We start from the raw sequence: 22,896 nt of genomic DNA, 5'->3' as shown, positions 1-22,896 counted from the left end.
AATGAGACTTTTTAATTTAAAGGCCAACAACTATGCCTCCTTGCTTATAGCTCATTCTGGAGATAAGGACACAAGCATATTCAGCAGTATATGTAATGGTAAAACACACATTACAGTGAAAGGTATTCTAAGATTAGGAACCTAAAATATTTTACCTTATGGATAAAAGATGAAAGGTTGAAGCCCTTTATGTCAATGAAAGGTACAGTTGTAGGGTGTCTGATAAATTTTCCTTCCCTACTTGACCTCTTATTCTACGCCCTTAATCAAGCATATGGCATTATTTAAATGAAGTGGTGATGCTGATGTTGGTGTGGCGGCTATGTGTTGCAGGTTGCGATGTCTCATAAAGCAGCTGGAGAGGGGGGAAGCATCTGTGGCGGACCTGAAGAAAAACCTGGAGTACACCGCCTCGGTCCTTGAATCTCTATACAATGAGGAGACTAGGCAAGACAATTTCACCTCAGTTCTGCTTTTATCAAACCACACTTCCACTGTACATAGGGTACAAGCAGCTCACATTGGTTTCAATAGGATAATGTCTGGCATCTCCCTTACAAAAGGGGGAGAAGCTCAGTCATCCATCAGTAGACGTATAGTAGAGTAGAGTCGCTGCTCCTTTGCATTGGAAGGCGCAAGCTGAGGTGGTTTGGGCATCTGGTAAGGATGGCATCTGGTAAGGATGCCCCCTGGGCGCCTCCGTAGGGAGGTGTTCCAGGCACATCCAGCTGGGAGGAGGCCTCAGGGAAGACCCGGGACTAGGTGGAGGGATTATATATCCACACTGGCCTGGGAAAGCCTCGGGATGCCCCAGTCAGAGCTGGTTAATGTGGCTCGGGAAAGGGAAGTTTGGTGTTCCCTGCTGGAGCTGCTGCCCCTGCGACCCAACCCTGGATAAGGGGATGGCTATGGATGGATGAATGGACTTATACTGTGCCATACCTAAAGTTCATTCTTGTTTGGCAAAGAAGACATTTAGAAATTTTGCTCTTGTGTGCTGCTTAGACCTCTTATGACTGGTCATTACAGAGCCTTTTGAGCAGTGGTTGAAGATAGGATCTGATACTTTACTTAAGTAAATGTAGCAATACCACAATGTAAAGATTCCTCATTACAAGTAGAAGTCATTCCTTACAACTTTTACTTAAGTAAAAGCTCAGAAGAATTATTAGTACTTAAAGTATCCAAAGTTCCAGTACTCATCATGCAGGCTAACATTATATTTTCTATTATAATATTGAATTATTAATACAGATGAGCCTATTTTGTTCTTACAATGTTATGTACCATTGGGTATTTTAATCTGCAATGCATTGTTAATATGAGATTCACTTTATTACACATACAAGGAATGTATCATCTGCATTTAACACATTTAACTAATTGGGAGCAGTGGGCAGCCATAGTCCGGTGCTAGGGGACCAACTCCAGTTATAATGCCAGTGCTGACGTCAAGTTATCTAGCATGCATGTCTTTATGGTGGAGGGAAACTAGAGCTCCCAGAGGAAACCCACACAAACACAGGGATAACATGCAAAGTCCACACAGAAAGTCTCCAGTAATCACCAGTGCTAACCACTGAACCACTTTGCCACTAGTCTATAGCCATGACATTCCACTTCCGGGATTGCTCCGGTGCCGCCGGAAATTCCGCCGGATGTCCCTCTTATCGGCCAGATGTTAACTGCTCCTCAGATTTCTGCAGGGTAAATCCAGACAGCTAGCTAGACTATCTGTCTCATGCACTAACTAAAACAACTTTTGTACGTACACGTTCCACCAAAACAAGTTCCTTCCCGAGGCTATTTTGCAGAGGCACCATGACTCTTTCCGGAGCTTAGCACCGCCCAAGACGATTGCGATTGGTTTAAAGAAATACCAATAAACCAGAGCACATTTTTCTCTGATCCCAGAATGCTGTGTGGACTAGCCAGACCTTCCTCCGCGACGCTGTGGAGGAAGGACTGGCAATGTGAGACTACTGTGCTGCCAATATGTATAAGCTAATTACAGGTTTTATGTCAAAAATATTCATCTTCAAACTAGGACCTATAGTCAAGTAAAAAAAAATAAAAAAATCTCCCAGTGGTAGAAGTACAATGATGGTGGTATTACTTAAGTAAAAAACACACTTTCCCATAAACTGTGTCTGAAATCGTTAAACATATTTAAAGGTCAGAAGGTTGAGCTGAACGTTTTTTTTTAATTTTTTATACCTCTTTTGGGGAGTGGGTTGTCTTACATATTTTTTGAGGGGGGACAAATCTACCTCTTCTAAATATTGTGTGTGTTTTCTCCAAAAATCTACACCTATGCTCTGGAGACACTTCCAGAATTCGGACGCCATAGCCCTGAACATGAATGTCTACATTTGGGACACAAGGCCACTAGGGACAATTGAACAAATTGCCCACTTGTGATTAAATTGTGAGTAAATAAAGATTAGGACGTATATACTTATATTATACACAAACCATTGCTTACCTAAAGCTTCAAGCAGCTCATCTCCTCAGTTTGTATGACACTCATGATTGCATGAAGATGATTTACGATACAGTTATGCAGAGTTCACAGAGCCCATTGCGGAAACAAACTCATTCACACTTAAAAAAAAAAAGTTACTGTGTCAGTTGCCTAGCAACACTGCTGTCAAGGTTAAATACCAAACATAAAACACAAAATCATGAGTGTGTTATGAGTGCTACATTCATTTGAAGACTGTTGACAAATCCATACATGTTACAAATAATGAGAAATGTATCTTAACCAAAAAGAAAGGTTTAATTTAATAAACTGTATCTTTGAATACACTTAATTGTTCAACTCATTGAACAACAAAGGCAGAACAGATAATCACAACAAAAAACATTTTCTTTCCTGATGAATTTAAATCATTAATCAATAGCTTTGGAGAGAGTGTATTAAATAAGCAGAGCAACAGCGTTAAGTCAGCTAATCATTTGTATGTTAACGTAAAGTACCCTGCAGAAATGATACATTGTATGCAGGGCTACACCACCCGCCAAATGTGGGTAAAAATATAACTTGGCGGGTAACATTGTAAAGTTAGTATCCAGTTTGGCCGGTCATAAGGAAGCTAACAACTCTGCGTCTGCTTGAATCGGCCGGCTGCAGAAACATAGCCTGGCTCTGCCTTCAAGGAAGTTTGGTAGAGCCACGCTGAAACGGAGAAGACAAACGGAACGGTGCACAACAAACGAGGAGTTGAAATTGGCTAGTAAATTGAAGTGATCAAAAAAGTTCATTTAAAGCCCTGATTGTATGAGTTGTTTTTTTCTTTGTATGAATGTGCCTGCAGGCGGCTGGCGAATCCTGAAGATGAGCTAAGTGACATCCAGTCAGACTCGGTGCCGTCTGAGGTTCGCGACTGGCTGGCTTCCACTTTTACCCGGCAGAGGGGTCTGATGCTGCGCCGTAACGAGGACAAGCCGCGCTTCCGCAGCATCGTCCATGCAGTGCAGGCTGGCATTTTTGTGGAGAGGTTTGGTTTTGTTTGGTTTACATGATGCAACAGTCCTCTGGTATTGTTGGCCCTTGATACAGATTTAATCATGAATGATTATAAATAAATGTGGTTTTCCCATTAAGCTACTGCATAATTATTGAAAGGTATCCTCAGAAATTAAATTAGTAAAAAAAATGTCAATCACAGTTGAAAGTGCAGTTTACATACAGTAAATGACAGAGTTCAATCCACAGCTAGTGTTTCAAGAGAGTTTAAGATGCAGTGTGCCATCCACACTGAAATGCAATAACAGCAAACCAATTGATTGCTGGTAGCAATCAAAAAAACTGCATTTTGTCACCAACCAGTAAGAAGAATGGTTGGTCAGGGAATTTTGATAAACATGGCCGACTACTCTTATAAGTCTAATAGGGATTAAACTCCATTCTGTCATGCAGACTCTCAGAGCGACTGCTTATAATACAACTTGTGCTACTAAAGCTGACATTGCCACAAACTTGCAGCTAATCGTCAGTACCAGCCATACTAGTGAGTGTAGCATTCAGTGTGTGTTGGCTTGTGTTGACATTGTTTTGTGCTGTGTCTTATGTATGTTATATCTCTTTGACAGGATGTACCGGCGAAGCTCCAACATAGCTGGTCTTAATTATCCCCAAAATGTCATCACTGTGCTCAAGGTATTCCTGTGTGTATGTATGTTTGTTTGTGTATGGTGAAAAAGTGTGTAATATATTAAAGGGGAACTATTATAAAGCATTTTCAGGTTCACACTTGTATTTTGTGTTTGTACTAGAACATGTTTACATGCTTTAGTGTTCCAAACACATTTTATTTTTCTCATACTGCCCATGGCTGCTGGACCTGTATTCACCCTCTGTATGAGACGCTCTGTAGGAACGCCTGTCTCTTTAATTCCTCCTTTCTTTAAAGGTCCCATGACATGGTGCTCTTTGGAAGCTTTTATATAGACCTTAGTGGTCCCCTAATACTGTATCAGAAGTCTCTTTTATATAGACCTTAGTGGTCCCCTAATACTGTATCTGAAGTCTCTTTTATATAGACCTTAGTGGTCCCCTAATACTGTATCTGAAGTCTCTTTTATATAGACCTTAGTGGTCCCCTAATACTGTATCTGAAGTTTCTTTATCGTTAACCTTTAAACCTTTAAGCATTTGACACCGTAAATCATATCCGTCTTATCTCAAAACTATCATCTTATAATACATCACACCAGGCATTATCATGGTTCGAGTCATACTTACAGGGTCGAGAACATGTGTAGTTATTGATCATGCAAAATCTGCCCCATGTAAAATTAAGACCGGAATCCCGCAGGCCTGTATGTGAACGAGCTGCTTGAAGTATGTCCTAATGTTTGCATTCAGATGTATGCCGATGACACTGTGGTTTATGTGTCCGGCGAAAGCCCTATTGTTATCGGCAGTACTTTGACTAAAAGTCTTGAGAAAGTGTTTGATTGGCTAAACAAATCATGTTTAACACTTAATCTGAGGAAAACTAAATCTATGTGTTTTTCTATAACAAGAAAGCGGACAATAATTGACCTTAACACTAAAATGAATGGTGAACTCATCGATCAGGTAGAAGAAGAAAAATATTTAGGAGTGATTCTAGATTCTCAGATTAGATTCTCTAAATTATAAAAGTCATTAAAACCATCTCAAGAAAAATGAAGGCCAGTATGAACTGTTTCAGATTGATCAGGAGCAGTTTAACATTTGAATGTGCTCAGGTCTATCTGAACACTATGATTCTGTCCCACCTGTCGTACTGCAGCCTATTGAGAGGCTTTATAACCGTGCCCTAAACATTCGAGATAAAAAGCGCATTCAATTCCATCACTGTTACATTTTAAATAAACATAAAATCTTTAATTTTGTTAATTTTGTTAATCTTAGATACATAAAGTTGTTTTTTAAATGTTTGACTGGACTTGCACCTGAGCCACTTTGTAAATTTGTGAACAGGCTGGAATCCTCCAGATCCACAAGAGCTGCTGCATGTGGAGACTGTAAAGTTCCATTTTGTAAAACCTCTTTTGCCCAAAATGTTTTTTCTGTGAAAGGAGCCAATCTGTGGAACTGGCTTTCTACAAATATAAAGACTCTAACTAAATTGTCCACCTTTAAAAAACTATCAAAAGCATGGTTCATACAGCAGCAGCAGTGTGATCATGCCATATGAAATGTATAGCTGTGTGTATATGAGGTGTGCATCTGTGTGAGTTCAACTGAATGTCTTTATTTACTAGACTTATTTTTATTGCCTTTAACTGGTTTCTGGACCTTTTATTGTATTCACTGTAAAAATTTGACTTTATTATTTTAACTGTTAAAAGCCCTTCTAGGGACAGGTGTTGCAAATTAGCCATGGCTATAAACACTGTGATACAGGCATCAGATTGTTCTTTATGTAATAATCTATGTTTTTTGTATCTGTCCCTATTCAAATAAACAACAAATAAAAACAAATAAACCATTAAAAAAAAATCATTACATTACAGAAAAAAAAAACACACACACACAGTATGTTAGCCTGTATTTCTACGGACTTTTCTAACAGTGTAGCAATTACCAGATGAACGAGCATATTAATATTCATGTGCTAATGAGACTTGTTTGTTATGTATCTGTTCTAGCATGTGGACATGTGGTCATTTGATGTGTTTGCACTGAATGATGCTAGTGGAGAACACGCTCTGAAATTTGTCTTCTATGACCTGCTCACCAGATATGGCTTGATCAATCGTTTCAAGGTATGCTAATAAACTCCTATTGCCTTTATCAGTTACTCAAGAATTGTGATTGTGCATGATCTTTATTCCATTTCCAGATTTTTTTTTTTTTATGTGTCAAAGGGGAACTAGATTGTAATCTCTTTTATTGATTAATGGTAATAAAACTCCTCCTCAGTGGAGTCGAAGAAGAAAAGAGATTAAAGAGGTTGCAGAAGAATGGTTTGATCTTTTGAACTAAGAATGTACAAAAAGATAAGGTTGAACAGCAAGTTTTTCATTCTGTTGAGGTATCTCTGACTTTATACAGAGCTTACAAATGTATGCAATGTACTCTAACCTTGGTGAAACAAACATTGAATTGATTTTAAAACAGCAAACTATTTTATAGATCTTCAGGAGTACGACTGCATATGTAAAAAAAATTAAATAAAAAGAGTATGAGCTTGAGGCTACATTAGCCACTACAAGCATAACACACCTGAATCTCCAACCAATCATGTTAGTGGTCGAGTTGCATTGTGGGTAGTGTATATCGACAACGTTTCATTTACGGGATAGTTCCAGTGCCGCTGGAGGTTCTGCTCGATGTCCCTCTTTTCGGCCGGATGTCCGTCCCCTTCCTCTTTCTTTGTGTTGGCGTTCTAAACTCTGGTGGATTTATGAGGACTATGGTTAGCTGCTCCTCAGATCTCTGCAGGGTAAATCCAGACAGCTAGCTAGACTATCTGTCCAATCTGAGTTTTCTGTTGCACGACTAAATCTACTTTTAAACATACACATGTTCCACCAAAACAAGTTCTTTCCCGAGGTCATTTTGCAGAGAGACTGTGGCTCCGTCCGGCGCTTAGCTCCTCCCAAGTCGATTGTGATTGTTTTAAAGAAATGCCAATAAACCAGAGCCCGTTTTTCTCCCATCCCGGATTGCTGTGTGCACTAGCCAGACCCTCCTCCGCAGTGCTGTGGAGGAAGGTTTGGTAATGCGAGACTATGTTGTGGGTAATGTAGGTTTTGACAAAAAAGAAAAAAAAGATGACATCCGGTTCAACTTCATCAATTTCATCCTTTTTTAAACTGTCCATTGTGAGTCACTTACAATGTTGAGACTCACAATGGACATCGGACACAACAATGCAAAGTGTGTCTGAACAGGCATACTGCGAGCAGCTACAGACGTGGTTCAGGTGTGTGTGATGACCACCATTATTAATTCAAAACAACAATGGCGGACATGGATATATGGTTCGTCCAATCACGTGCCAGGTATTTTTTTAAAGTGCGTGCCCTTTCCCAAACCATTTCCAATGACGGCCTCTTACATGCATCTGTGTTAACAAACCATCTGGTGCGTCAGGTTACACAGTTGCTGCCTTGTCCACAAATGCGCATTCTGAAAACAACTGAGCATACGCATTTGTGATTTTTATTGCAAATGCTTTGCTGCGTAGTTACGTGCAACTCCGGTTATAGGAATGCAATGCCTTATCGGTGGAGTACTCATTTACCAGTCCTACTTTATGGACTCCAAAAAGGTCAAATCATTTTGAAATAATTTAATAATATTCAGAACAAGACTTGTTGTATTTCGCCTTTTGTAAGCTTGTGAAGAAAAGTCTGGATGGGAAATTGAAGTTTGCGAAATAATTCATAGTTTTTGCCTACACAACTTGGAATAATCAGATTGAATAATAATACTGCAGTTTTGCAATTTGCTCTTTTGCTTCATTGTTGTTTCCTCTATTGCAGGTCCCTATTTCTGCTCTCATATCATTTCTGGACTCATTGGAGGCGGGTTACAGCAAACACAAGAATCCCTACCACAACTTGATGCATGCTGCTGATGTCACACAAACCATCCATTACCTGCTCCTCAAGACTGGCATAGTTGTAAGTCTTAGTTTGGGTTAATGCAATATGCAAACTTTATCAAATGTAAGTGCAGATTTTCTCAGTGAATTCTACCAGCCACTGAGTAGGTAGAGCTTTTCATAACTTAAAATTCAAAAACAATTCAACAAGACCGTGTCTCTAAAACTTGGGGCAGTATAAATAGTGTAGTTTAATAGTGACGTAATTCAAGTTATCTCAGCTTGGACTTAGTGACTATAAATTAATGAAAGCCTGCATGACAAACTAGAGATGTGAAGTTTGATAGATATGGGTTTTTACCAGGCAGGTAGGGTCTAGTTTATATCAACGTTGTTTCATTTCAGGGATTGTTCAGGTGCCGCCCAGAAATTCCACCGGATGTCCTTCACCTTCCTCTTTCTTTTTAAACTTTTTAAACCTGGATTTGTGAGGACTATGGTTAACTGCTCCTCAGATCTCTGCAGGGTAAATCCAGACAACTAAGTCTAGCTAGTTGTCTGGATTTACCCTATATCTGTCCAACTTGAGTTTTCTGTTGCACGACTAAAGCTACTTTGCTCCGTACGGTGTTGGCGATTGTGATTGGTTTAAAGAAATGCCAATGAACCAGAGCACGTTTTTCTCCCATCCTGGATTGCTATATGGACTAGCCAGACCTTCCTTTGCAGCACTGTGGGGGAAGGTCTGGCAATGCGAGACTAGGTAGGGTCTGATGAAAAGACTATCGAGTTGCCTTATGGAAAGCTTGACCCACATTAGGGACTGAAAATCAGTATCTCTCTGCCTCTGCTTGACAGTTTTTTAATGTTTTTTTAATCTGTCCTCCAAATGTTTGGTCTGGAGGCAAACAACTCTAGTTTGTTCGGACTTTCATTTTCACAATGTGGTGTTGTGACAGCAAAGAAAGAACATGAACAGGAGTTGACCTGTTTTTCTTTCCCCTACAGCACTGGCTTACTGAGTTGGAGATCTTTGCCATCATTTTTGCAGCTGCCATCCATGACTTTGAACATACAGGGACCACCAATAACTTCCATATTCAGACCAGGTAATTTTTATGTCATTGAAATTGTCGTTTTTAATCATTTAAATCACTGCAGTTGCTGAGGACATTGAGGACAGAAAAGCTTCCATGATTATAACGTCAAGAGACATGTAGAGGGTAAATGCTAAAAAGTTTCTAATTATTAAGTATTTAACCCAAATCTAATCCAGCCATCACCATGGATATATTTTTTATTATTATTTTTTAGATTATTATTATTATTATTATTATTATTATTATCATCATCATCATCATCATCATCATCAGTATTTCTATTTTTCATTTTAAGCCTTCCGATGAATGTAGCTGTGTGGGATTTGCAGGTCAGACACAGCCATGTTGTACAATGACCGAGCTGTTCTGGAGAACTACCACGTCAGTGCTGCCTATCGCCTTCTGCAGGGTGATGATGAAATGAACATCCTTACTAACCTTTCCAAAGATGACTGGAGGTGAGACAGCCGAGGTTGATGTGTCTTTATTTTTACAGGTGTTTCGTCCCAAGCGTACAGAGCCCCAGGAGGTGACATGGCGAGAAAAAAAAACGTTATTCATGCCCTCGATTTAATACATTTTCATTTCGAAACAGTTGCGATTTGAGACCATTTCAAATGGAGGGGCCAGGCTGGGGCCACATGCGATTTTAGGGGTACCAAATAGGTCTGGGTGTATAAAAGACTAATAATACACACATAACAATAAACACAAGAATACTCATTCAGAGGTAACCTACATTTTATATATCACTGCACGTGAATAATATTCGTCGTCGAGGCTCATAATTACGGGGTCACTGGCCACCCTTGCCCCCTTAACCATCACCCAATCGGATACTGAAATGACAGCTGACAGCAGCAGAAAAAGGAACAATACAACCTCATATCTTGACCAGAGAATGTTTTTCGCAGTTTTCGACGTAAAGGGTGCGATTTTAAACATGTCTTTAACGTGTGAAATGGTCTCAGCTCGGTTATGTTAAGGCACAAAAACTACTTAGTTATGTTTACAAAAAGATTGTGGTTTTCGTGGAAATTGGCGCTCATGTTTTTCATCACCATACTTCATGCTTTGCTTCAGTCATAATTAATACGACCAGTAGAGGGCACCGCCACTAGAAACATGAATATAGGTCATAACTGCTGGTTGAACAAACTTCTGCGAGCGATTTTTTTTCCAGTGGAGGATAGTCTCGCATGAAGATGCTATGTGCCAAGTTTTGTGCAGATCAGACGCATGGCCTAGGAGGAGTTTGAATATGTTGGTTTTGCACATTTTCGCATTTTTGCGTAAAAACTTCTTCATGGAAATGCCTGTGGCCTATATTATGTGCTTCAGCTCAATTCAGGGAAGGTGTAAATGTAAGGTTTTTAAATGTGCGATGTGTACTAGGTGAGTTTTGCCAAACCGCCTCTATGTTGATTATAGCGCCACCTAGTGGTCCACATGTGTATTTTGTCTTTGAAGCATTGTAAATCTACCCTATTAATTTGAAGTTGTTCACTTTAAAGTAAGAGGCCAATCCCAAAAAAACGTTTTTGGGGTGCAATAGGCCACACCCATTTTGACTATTCGGTATACCATTGTAGGCGTTGCCTCAAGAGTCTCCCTAGTCCCCCCCCCCCCCTCTAAATTATGTAAAAATCGGATGAGCCCTTCGTTAGATATAAACTTTTGGCATTTGTAGCGCCCCCTATGGGCCAATCTCAGAGTGTCATGCCAAACATATATGTAAAGTTTCGCATTGTAAGCATTTAATTTGACCAAGATATCTAAAAGTTCCTGATTGAACTTTTGCTAAGCAATTAATCAATTCTGAAGGGAACATGAATGTTCATGGCAATCCATCCAACAGCTGTTGAGATATTTCACTCTCATTGACTCCTTCAGAGAGCTGCGGACACTGGTGGTGGAGATGGTGTTGGCTACAGACATGTCCTGCCACTTCCAGCAAATCAAAGCCATGAAAAGCGTCCTGCAGCAGCCTGAGGCGTGAGTACTGTATTTCACTTCTGAGTCAGAATCAGTTTTGTTGACATTCACCAAAGTTATAAACCGGCCTCAGGTCCTTCACACATCTCAATACCTTAGTGGGGATGCTGACACTATCAAATCATGAGGCAAAGTTGAGTTTAACATCATTTTTTCAGATATCACTACAGTGAAAATGTCTTTGTAGTGGTGTTTTTTTAGCTGAATACAATCTGATTTGACTTGCACTGACTTGAGTTGCTGAGTTGAGTTGAGTGAAAATTGTCCTTGCCTGAGAAAAATGATTTGTTGGGCCTCTAAATATACCTTGATATGTTTAAACATAATATATTACCAATACTACTAATAATTACTTATTAATAATTATTATAACTAATCGGTGCTTTTACTTCAAAAGGTCACATTTTATTGTGTATTAATGTGTTACTATGTCATTTTGTATTGTCATTTTTATATATAAATTTGGACCATATATTATATATTTTATTTTTCAACCTGGATCCTATTTTTTCATGTTTCTGTGTCTAAGTGACTGATTGGAACAACAATCTTTGACATTGGTCCAGTATTAAGCAAGACCGCTGCAGTTGACAGCGGCGAAACAAGCTGTGATGTACCATTAATGGGCAACTATGCACCTTCAATTTACATCCACTACGTGTGCTGTTTTACTACTGACATGCTCCGATAGCAAGATTGCCAACTGTTACCAGCATGGTGATCCATTTTTAAGCCAGTTCTTACACACTTCCTGCAAACTGATTTTGTGAATTTTTGTGTCCAAATAATTAGTCTTGAGGGGTCATTTTTTAAAGCTGTCATTACTTACAAAAAACAAACTGAATGGGATTCCTAGGTAGCTCACCCGGTGAGGAATGCGCCGTGTACAGAGAGTTCTTGCAGTAGCAGCAGAAGGTTCAATTCCGACCTGCGGCCCTTTGCTGCATGTCATTCCCCCTCTCTCTCCCCTTTTACGTCTATATTGTCCTATCCAATAAATGCCTTAAATTGAATCTTAAAAAAGAGAACTACAGGGTATCACATGATTACATCTCATGATGACATTAAAATGCATTTATGTAGCTGACGCTTCAACCATGTGGGTATAATGACAAAAATTGCAAGAATCATACAAGAACATCAACTTCATCAAGCTCATCAAGTACTTTTTAGGTGTTGGACAGCAGTGTGTTGTGTCATTGACAGCAGTGACTAACTGGTTTGTATTTCCAGAATTGACAAACCAAAGGCCTTATCCCTGCTGCTGCACACTGCTGACATCAGCCACCCTGCCAAAAACTGGGACCTCCATCACCGCTGGACTACATCGCTGCTGGAGGAGTTCTTCAGACAGGTAGCCACCAAAACCCTTGTCACCAATGTCCTGCTGTACTGGCCTGTTAATCTACCAATAGTCTATATCAACAAGGTCAGACATTCCTCCGCAGCGCTGTGGAGGAAGGTCTGGCAATGCTAGACTAGTGAACCTGTTACCCCAGGGTGACAGCACATTGTGATGCTAAATTTGTTTTCAGGGTGATAAAGAAGCAGAGCTGGGTCTACCTTTCTCCCCTCTCTGCGACCGCAAATCCACCCTGGTGGCCCAGTCCCAGATTGGTAAGGTATACAAATAACACACAAATCCAGTTAATTTATATGTAGTCCTGATGGGTCATAGTGTTTGTGTATCTACTAAATTATGAACAGTGATGTTTAGCAATTGTACAGTTCAGGTTTCAACATAACAGATCACAGTTCTGTGTTAGAGAATCCATTGTTTACTGTGTCCCTTGAGAATTGATCCTGCATTTTGTTTCATTTTGTGGATTCAGTTATGTGACCATAACCATCATTACAATCTCGGAACCCATCAGCTCTCAGTTTTATGGCAATTTAGCCTCTGGAGGCAACAGCCCATTTTTGGGGTGGTTCATTGTAGCCAGCAGGTATCTGGGCTAAGGCGGGCTCTTACGTGCGCCAGGTCAGATTGGCAACTTGAGACGTGAGAATGGAGTTGGAGTTGAGAGATGAAATCTTTATAAACAGACTTTTTTTTAAAACTAATAAAAAGCTTAATCTTCATCAGACGATAGCCAACTAGTTCCGAGATTGCATTTCGACCAATGGGGCTTGCCTCTTTTGCTCTCCACATTGTTTACCTGCATGCAACCAAAGCCCACTACAAACATAAACACAAAATGAATATCTACGTGCTCAGACAAATCTAAAAATCGCATAACCCATGTTTGGGAAACATTAATTTGCTTTTTTTTTTTTTTAGTTTGTCCTATGTCATATCCGCTTACATGGCGGGCTCAAACAACGTTTTTATCATGTAAACATGTTCTAGTAGAAACCAAAAATACCAGTATGAACCTGCAAATGAGCATAATATGTCTCCTTTACATTAGGAGTAACAGTGAGCTTATCTGGAAACAGGAAGGCCTTTTAACAAAATGGAGGCTTTTGCCAAAATATGATCAACTATACTAAATTAGAATAATTACGGGAAACACTCATTACTGTCTCTGATGGTTTTTCTCTCATCTCAAGTCAACTACAGATGCAGCCTTAAGTTATCTAATGATTTCCTGGTATTAACAAGAACAAGCAGAAGGTACAAAGTGATCGCTGGTACTGTTTCCCACAGGATTCATTGACTTCATTGTGGAGCCAACATTCACTGTGTTGACTGAAATGACCGAGAAGATTGTGACGCCGCTTATAGAGGAGGCAGCTCGCTCTGGATTGTCTGGCTTCAGACGCTCTAGGTGACAAACAAAATAACAGCATGTTCTGCATGGCATTGCTGACACTCGCTCACATTTATTTTTAGACATTACTGACATTATCCTGAAAAAAAATCATTCCTGACACACCTCAGTCGCAAAGTCATTATGTAATTTTGGGCCAGGTATATTATGGACAGGAGTGTCAGACTGGGGGTGGAAATGGGACTCAGTACCTAGGGCCCTCATGTGAGGAGTTCCCAAAAAGATGCTAGAATGAAAAGCTGTGGATGTGGAGTGAGGCCCATAGAGAATTCCTTTGTACATGGCCCAGAATTTTGTCTTATTATGGAACTTTATCATTGATAAAAAAAATACAGTGTCATACCAGCTGAATCTGTTGTGTGTATTGCCATGCCCTGGCACTCTATTCCTTATCAATAACATTTTCCTGCATGAAAAAGACAGGCTGGACTTAGGGTGTGCCAGTTCATTATTAAAGGCCCTGCACACCCCAGAAACACTCCAAATGAAGCTTCATGAATAGTTGTATTTGTTGACCCCACTAAATGGCACTCCTGGCTTGTGTGTGTGTGTGTGTGTGTGTGTGTGTGTGTGTGTGTGTGTGTGTGTGTGTGTGTGTGTGTGTGTGTGTGTGTGTGTGTGTGTGTGTGTGTGTGTGTGTGTGTGTGTGTGTGTGTGCGCTGTCCACAGTTTCAACAGCATCAGTGGCAGTGATGAAAAGAAGTCCAGTGTGAAGAGTACAGGCTCAGAGGCCAGCTGCTGTCTGACCACAGTGGACTTCAAGAGCTTCAAGTCCACATGGAACAAAGACATTCATCGCAACAGGGAGACATGGAAGGCCCAGGCAGCCAAAGGTAGCTTCCGCACTTACCTCTTTATATCTCTGACTCTTTCCAATATTAGCCTGGGATCGGAGTTTCACGTTTTCAGGCATGTAAGCTCTGAGTTAGTCTCGCATGGCCTGCCCTATCTCCACAGCGCTGTGGAGTAAAGTCTGGCTACACAACGTATTATAATCTCTATTATAATAGAATCTATGCTATCTCTATAGTATTAAAAACAATATCAGTCACCACAGAATGTTGTCACTGAAAACTAAATGTCATAGTGTCACTGTTAATGCTATTGTACAGTTATAGCCTTCCATTTATTGAGCAGATGGATACTGGAAGATATTTTGAGAGAGAACGAGAGGGAGAAAGAGACAGAAGCAGGAGTTTGGCAGGGCAGCTGATTATGAGGGAAGTGGCTTGATTGAGGTCAGTAAGTGGTCTGCAGCAATGGTTCTCAAAGTGGGGTCCAGGGACCCCCAGGGGTCCTTGAGGAGATTCCAGGGGGTCCCCAGCAAGAAGAATAAGAATAACTTATTTTCACTATAATTCCATCCATAATTAACAAAATGTTTAAAAGACTCTGTAATAAAACATCTAAAAGCATAAATCCTATTAGATGGGGACCCTTGGACAAAATCGAATCAAATGGGGGTCCGTGGTCTAATTTCTGTCAGTTTAGGGGTCCTTGATGTCAAAAAGTTTGAGAACCAGTGGTCTACCGGGCTAAAAAAGTGTGGGATGTTTTGTTTTCTTCTAACAGGCATTTCTTGGCAGGTCTAGGCACTAAGGGAAAGCCTTAACTAAATTATTACCAACTTAACTTTCTGCATTCATTTGCTGTAATAAATTAAAACAATTATGTAGATGTTGTAGGCTAGGCTATACATGAGCATACATACATACATACATACATACATACATACATACATACATACAGTACAGGCCAAAAGTTTGGACACACCTTCTCATTCAATGAGTTTCCTTTTTATTTTCATGACTATTTACATTGTTTAAACCAATCACAATCATGGGCGGAGATAACCTCTGGATGCAGCAGCGGTACCCTTCAATATGGATTGTGTCGATATCGCAAGGGATAAAGCCTGAGTAATGTCAGGCTTTATCCCAGCAATGTACGTCTGGTGGGCCAGACTAAAGTATCCTTGTCTATATCGACGACGATTAATTTCGACCGGATGTCTATTACCTTCCCCTTTCTTTGTGTTGTAATTTTAAACTCCGGTGGATTTGTGAGGACTATGGTTAACTGCTCCTCAGATCTCTGCAGGGTAAATCCAGACAGCTAGCTAGACTATCTGTCCAATCTGAGTCTTCTGTTGCACGACTAAAAACTACTTTTGAACGTACATGTTCCACCAAAACAAGTTCCTTGCCGAGGCTATTTTGCACAGGCACCGTGGCTCCGTCCGGTGCTTAGCACCGCACATGAAAATTGGGATTGGTTTAAAGAAATGCCAATAAACCAGAGCACGTTTTTCTCCCATTCCTGAATGCTGTGTGGAGGAAGGTCTGGCAATGAGAGACTAAACGTACCCTAACTTCTCCTGACTGTTCGCTAATTTAGTGCACTACATTGAGTGATGGATAAAAGAGCATCAAGAGCAATATTATAGAGAACATTCTACCATTCTAAAGTGTGTGTGTGTGTGTGTGTGTGTGTGTGTTGATAGACCTAGAGGAAAAGGCTAAGAAGGAAAAGGAAGGCAGTCACGAAGAGAAGGACACAGAAGAGGATAAACAGTCACGGGGACCCAACACAGGAGAGGAGGAGATGAAAACCGATGTGGAGGGACAGGAGGACGTGGAGAACAGGAGGCAACAGGAGGAGCGCCCAAAGAACGCAGACAAGAAGAAGCCTGAAGGCCACACAGAGAAGCAGCGGCGGTGGCAGAATGGTACGCATCCCAATGACCTTTTCACTTTCAATCCGGCTGTGATGTGTGAAGGGAACCATTACACACCGTGAACTAGGGCTGCACAATATATCGTTTTTGTTTTTGTTCCCCCTTCTCATCGTGATATCAAGTGGCGCAATAAATGCATCGCAAAAGGCTGCAACAAATTATGAAAGTCAGCAGAAAACTGCACTTTAAAATGTAATGTTCAATTTGTTCAGTAAAAGAATGTTGTCCTTTCAGAATTCTGAAACTAAACCTGATAGGTACAGTGGCACTCATACGTTTATGAACCCATGCTAAAGTTGACTAAAAAGAGGAATAAAAAAATAAATAAATCATCTTTTGGAAATTGATGTTAATGCCTTAATTAAAAAAATTAGGAAAAATCCAACCCTTAAGGACACCAATTTTCTTTGTGAATGAATAACGTATCGTAAATAAATAAAGGTTCTTCCACAAAATACAGGGGGCATAACTTTGTGTTAAATTCCCATAGAGGCAGGCTGATTTTTATTTTTAAAGGCCATTTATTTATTTATATATATATATTATATAGTTAGCCTAATAGCTGGTTTGATTTGCATTAAGAGATGATTTTATGGAACATACCCCATGCCAATCTCTAGGTATGGTGAAGGCTATGTGATGTGGGGCTATTTTAATTGTTGTTAGAGTTAACTACCCTACGATTTGATATGGCCCCCCTTTCACACAGACACAGCTCAAAGAGTAGAAAGTGATTCCACGCTAACTTAGATGTTGCTCTCTCTGCAGGCCCTCAGCCTGACTTCCCTCTGATCCATCACTGCAAGAGACCCAGCTACTCTGCCAGCTCCTTCCGGCGGGTCAGGTCAAAGGTCACTGAGATGCGGCCCATCGATGCCAGGGGGAAAGCCAGGCGACTGCAGTGCATATCCCTGCGTCGCCGAAAGTGACCTTATACAGGGTTTCTGCGGGGGTCTTAAAAATTCTAACATTTCTAAATCAAAATTTTAGGCCTTAAATTTGCTGAAGTATTGTGGTATAGGTCTTAAATAATTTATTAACAGGTCTTCATCTTCCTATGTCCATTACTTCTTTCTTTGGCTAGTCCAATTATAATTTTGCTGTATTACGACTACAAACAAGACCAACATGCAACTTATATTGAAGACAATCAGCGTTACCACAGACATGAAACAGATTTTATTCTTCAGCTATGGGGAAGTGCAAGTTTAGCGATACTTAATTCAGGGCTTAGCTGATGCTGTGAATAAGGTCTTTAAAAGTCTTCAATTTGACTGGGGGTAACCTGCACAAACTGTTATAGTATAGAGTGGGACATCAGCATGGGGTCACGTCAATCATCAGTCTTTGTTTATATTTTGCATATTGCAGGCTGATCTTCTGCTTGATTTAATCTTGTATAGGTAACTGTTGCTGGATCATCACCACCACCCGCTATTGGTGACATCTCTCCCTTAATCACTGCCAACTCCTTTGTGTGGAGCAACCACTTCTTTTAAATCCCATCTCAAACTTAAGTTTTCTTTTGCAAAATACATTTTTATCAATAATTGTTATTTGTATTTTTTGTTTGATTAATTAAAGGTTCATTGATACAAAAATGTTTTGGGTTATACTATTTAAAATTAGTAGGTAGAGGTGACAGAAAGTTGGGTTACACTTTACATGAAGGTATCTACATAAGAGTGACATGACACTGTCATGTCTGAACACATTAGGGTTAGAGTTAGGATTAGGGTTCATGTGTCATGACAGTGTCATGTCACTCTTATGTAGATACCTTAAAGTAAAGTGTTACCGAAAGTTGTCATTTCCACGTAAAGGGGAGCTCCACAGATTTTGCAAATCATCTTTTAACAGGTCTTGGGAAGTACGACTGCATATGTGAAAAAAAGTTTGAAAAAAACCTGGTGGGGTGTGGAGTTAGAAAGAAATGAGCCTACCAGGCCTCTGTAGTCAACTCGTCATCTATGCCAGGCAAAATGAGCCACAACTAGTATGACCACCCGAATGTCCGACTGAATGGTCAGTAAAAGAAAAGATGGCGCAGCAGGTGTGCTGAGGCATGGGACTCCAGCTAGAAATCAACCATAGCTAGAAATTTGGCAAAAAAAGTCAGCAACATTGTTTTAGCCTGTGGGGTTCTGCACAACATCGCACAGGAAAACAGGGTGCCATAAATGTAGTGATGGAGCCAGATGACCCAATGCCCAGAGAGCAGTGTCCAGCACGGCCCCAGCTGGGGGCTATACCAAGGAGACAGGATATTATTCCTCGCTCTTAAATGGTATAGGGTTATGTTTGGCAATGATACTCAGGAAACATGACGATGCACAACATTTTTATTTATTTTTCAGGTTTTCGTTTCTCTTTTAAAGTGTCGTTAATGGCCACAAGTGAACGATTTATTTCGGCTTGTTTTTCCAGCCCCTCTGCTGTCAGGAGACAGGGTCGAGGTGGTGGTCCAGGGTCGAGGTGGTGGTCCAGCACGGGGGGGCGGAGGACATGCGCCGTCCCTCACAGCTGTTGCCTCGTTCTGACTCATGAAAAATACACAAGTAAAATAAAAAGACACTGCATAAACTCCGCTACAGTGCGTTTATTTAAATATAGGTAGGCTACACCATGTAGACCTAAGATATTACATTATAAGCCTATATATTACTATTAGGACTATGGCATACATGTGTCAAGGATGTATAAATTAAATAAACTTCAGCTGGAGTCAGATTTACCATGGCAACACTGTTGACCACATCAGTGATCTCTTTCCATTCCACATTCTTTCTACAGCCTTTAATAACAGTTTTCAGGCTGCCAAATAGTACACACGTTAGTGCAAATGAACCTGAGATATCAGGGTTTCAATCTCCACCTCTGAAAAGTGCCGCTTCTCAGCCGGATTACGTCTCGCCATGTCGTAAATTGCAGGGGCGAGGCCTCAAAACAGAGAATATATTGGGGCGTGATATTTAAAGGACAATTGTTTCCAGCCACTGCATTTATCAATGTACGACCCTTCTTACGCTGTGATTGGTGCGATACGAACGTTTCATGAATCACACATGAAGCCTGTCATCAGGGCTGGACTGGGACAAAAAAATCGGCCCTGGCATTTTTGGCCCAGGCGGCCCACACCCACCGTGATTGGTCAGACCTATTGCCTAGTGTTCAGCGTTCATGTGATCGTTTTGGATCCTTCAAGAGGGGTCTCAAGACTTATCTGTTGATCTTACACTTAAATAATTAATTCATTCTTAGAGTTATGATTTGTATATTTATGGAATTTTTATAATTATATTTTTATTATTGATATTTGATATTGTATTGTCATTATTGTTATTATTACTATTTTGCTTAATGTTGGCTTAGCAACTTTAAAAACAGTTGACTGTTAATTTTAACTATTGTAAGAATCAAATTTTGTCACTTTGGACAAAAGGGCCTGCTAAATACAACCATAACCATAACCTTTCCCAAAAGCTACAATAAAGCTGAGAGTAGTATATGCCCTGGAAAAGAGCACCAATGCAAGAGAAGCTAATTAAGCTATTCAAGGAACACTGATGCTTGTATCAACACTGATTTTATAGATCCCACAGACTTTTCAGCTAGCCAACAGGCTAACCGCTATGTAAGCTTAAACAGTTAGGTTACCTGACAGCCACTAACTCTAATGTTACAGCCAAACTGCTTGTTATCGTTATGACGTGACACGCGCGCGCGCGCACGCACGAACACACACACACACACACAATCTCCCTCCCTTCCTGAGAGTCCCTGTTAATTTGCCTACTCCTTACCACATCGTCATCTACTCTCTCTTCCATCTTTTCCTCACTCGCTCCTCTGGCCCTGTAATCGTCACTCTTCTTCTCCTCGGCTTCTTCCCTGTCATGAAGCCGTTTCTGCTTCTCTGTAGAGCCAGCCACCTCCTCCTCCTCCTCCTCCTCCTCCTCCTCCAGGTAATGCTGATGTTGAAACAGCTACTACAGCCCCAAACATGTCCGACATTTTTGAGGAATCCGCCTGTAGATTCTTAATATTTTTCTCCTGTAATTTCTCTGCACCTCCCTTGCGCTTTGGTGGTCGTTTGTCCATTTTAACGTGAATGCTAAACTTCCAGCATAACTATTGTCAGTACTGACACAACTACTACAGCTCATGTCTCAGGGCCGGGAGGCGTTGCCATAGTGGGACTCGTAAATTTGCGGCCCGGAGTGTGGAAGGGGAGTTCCTGCATGTTGTCAGGCCAGTGCCAATAAAGAAAATAACCAATGGGCCGCAGTGAGTTCTTTATGGGCCGGCCCGGCCAAAAAATTTAATAATAATTTTATATCGGCGATTCGGCCCAAAAGTCCGTCGGCCCACCGGGAAAATGCCCGGTATGCCAGATGTCCAGTCCAGCCCTGCCTGTCATAAGAGTATTTCTGCGCTCATATCTGCGCTGGTTTCTATGTTAGGTTGATAAATGAGGGCCTATGAAAGCGAGATTTTTTTTTTTTTTTTTTTTTTTTTTTTTTTTTTTTTTTTTTTTTTTTTTTTTTTTTTTTTTTTTTTTAGCGTTTCAGTAGTGTGTATGAGAGCGTTTCAGTAGTGTGTATGAGAGCGTTTCATGTGTGTTTGAGGTTTCAGTATCAGGGCTCTCAAGTGTCACGCATTGAGCGTGACAGTCACTCATTTCGGTCTTTTGTCACGCACTCCCGCCACATAACCCTCTCCTTGATTTCACGTTGTTCATGGAGAAATAGAACCAGGAAACGAGTCAGGGGAAATGCAACGCTACCAAGCCCATAGACCGTGACCAAGCCACGGTAGCTTACATTTTTAATGTCTAAATCGAGCCTGCCACTTATCAGCCAAACAAAAAAAAGAAAGGGGCTACACAATAGCCAATCAGAAAATAGCACTATTTTATCTGGGTAAGATTTAATGCAGCAACCAATGACCTAAACATTCGCTCATTCAGAGACCAGAGACCCAAACGGGGCTCTGTGTCTGTCAGAAGGTCTGAGATCTATCGTATCAGCAGAGCACTCACGTAATGCACAGCAGACTATGGTGCAGGTAGATTATTTTCTGAAATATATTGACTATTATAACTTTATTTTTCTCAAAGTATCACGACTCCTCCAAAACTCAGATAAAAGAGATATTTTGAATGTGCACAAAGTTTTGAACATGAGCAGAAATCTTGCTCTAACAAATCATATTACAGTCCAGGGGTTAATTCATTAAAATGAATTAATGTATCATTGAGGTGAATAATTGTCATATGCACATTTAAGGAGGTTACTTCCTCAACAAAAGATGCAAAAGGGAAGAGTAAATGATGCTAGGCTACATGTGTGCTGACTCAGATATAATTAGAAAAGTCGACCTACAGGAGAATAAATAGATGAAAGCATTACAGAATGCCTGAGCCTAACTGCCATATATTCCATTATGTTTTTATATTTGGATTTTAATCTATGGTTACCTTTACATAAAGATTTCCAGCATAAATTGATTCAGAAAAAGGTATAAATAGGTGCATACAAATTCACCAGAATGCAGGAAATGAAGAGTTTAATGCTCAAAATTTTGCGGGGAGGACCCCAGACCCCCCATTATCATAAGTAACCATGCAGAAATTGAATAAATACTTTGTATTTGGTTGAATTGTCAGTGCCATGTGTCAAATCTTTTCTTGTGTAAATCTGAGCAATTATTAATAATAACAACAAAAACACTAATAATAATAATAATAATGAAATACCCCTATTCCTGTGACTTGTCCAACCCGCCACCAATCTATTATCTTTTTTTTGGTGGGGGGGAGGTGTCACTCTTGCCTGTCTTCAAAACTTGAGAGCCCTGCAGTATATTATGTTAGTATATAATTTTTCAGTAGTGTATGTGAAAGAGTGAGATCATTGTGTGCGAGAGCATTTCACATGTGTATGAGGTAATTGTGAATAATGTCCCAGATGGCTTCTCAGCAATACGGGTAGATGGGTCTAGTCTGCAGGACAACTTTAATGTTGCGACTGTCTTTGTTTTGGTGCATGCACTCACCACAAAAACAGAGCAGAATAGTTTATGTCTGGGTGACCATTTGTGTTTAACCCTTCGGAGTCTTGGGCTATTTTGGCCGTTTTCTTCGTCAGTTATGTAGCCTACATAACCTTATCCATCCTCATATCACCAACGTCACCCATCGTGGACATGCTCTTACATCCGAACAGATTCTTTGTGTC

At 40.4% G+C, this 22,896-nt stretch overlaps 1 protein-coding gene across 2 annotated transcripts in view; it reads left to right on the top strand.

The window, feature by feature from the left end:
- pde1ca (phosphodiesterase 1C, calmodulin-dependent a) overlaps positions 1-18,197 on the top strand; it is a 28,557-nt gene extending 10,360 nt beyond the window's left edge. For both annotated transcript variants that reach the window (XM_039789736.1, XM_039789735.1), the window contains exons 4-17: positions 334-447; positions 3,321-3,503; positions 4,099-4,165; positions 6,148-6,264; positions 7,990-8,130; positions 9,060-9,160; positions 9,481-9,609; positions 11,045-11,146; positions 12,380-12,500; positions 12,682-12,763; positions 13,797-13,917; positions 14,590-14,753; positions 16,424-16,648; positions 17,426-18,197. In XM_039789736.1, the coding sequence (XP_039645670.1) occupies positions 334-447; positions 3,321-3,503; positions 4,099-4,165; positions 6,148-6,264; positions 7,990-8,130; positions 9,060-9,160; positions 9,481-9,609; positions 11,045-11,146; positions 12,380-12,500; positions 12,682-12,763; positions 13,797-13,917; positions 14,590-14,753; positions 16,424-16,648; positions 17,426-17,586 (1,828 nt within the window). In that variant the 3' untranslated portion in view covers positions 17,587-18,197. The remainder of the gene's footprint in view (positions 1-333; positions 448-3,320; positions 3,504-4,098; positions 4,166-6,147; positions 6,265-7,989; positions 8,131-9,059; positions 9,161-9,480; positions 9,610-11,044; positions 11,147-12,379; positions 12,501-12,681; positions 12,764-13,796; positions 13,918-14,589; positions 14,754-16,423; positions 16,649-17,425) is intronic.
- The last annotated feature ends 4,699 nt before the right edge of the window (positions 18,198-22,896 follow it).

The sequence above is a fragment of the Perca fluviatilis genome, chromosome 22 (assembly GCF_010015445.1).
Source record: "Perca fluviatilis chromosome 22, GENO_Pfluv_1.0, whole genome shotgun sequence".
Lineage (NCBI taxonomy): Eukaryota > Metazoa > Chordata > Actinopteri > Perciformes > Percidae > Perca > Perca fluviatilis.
This window is presented reverse-complemented; position numbering and strand designations above follow the sequence as displayed.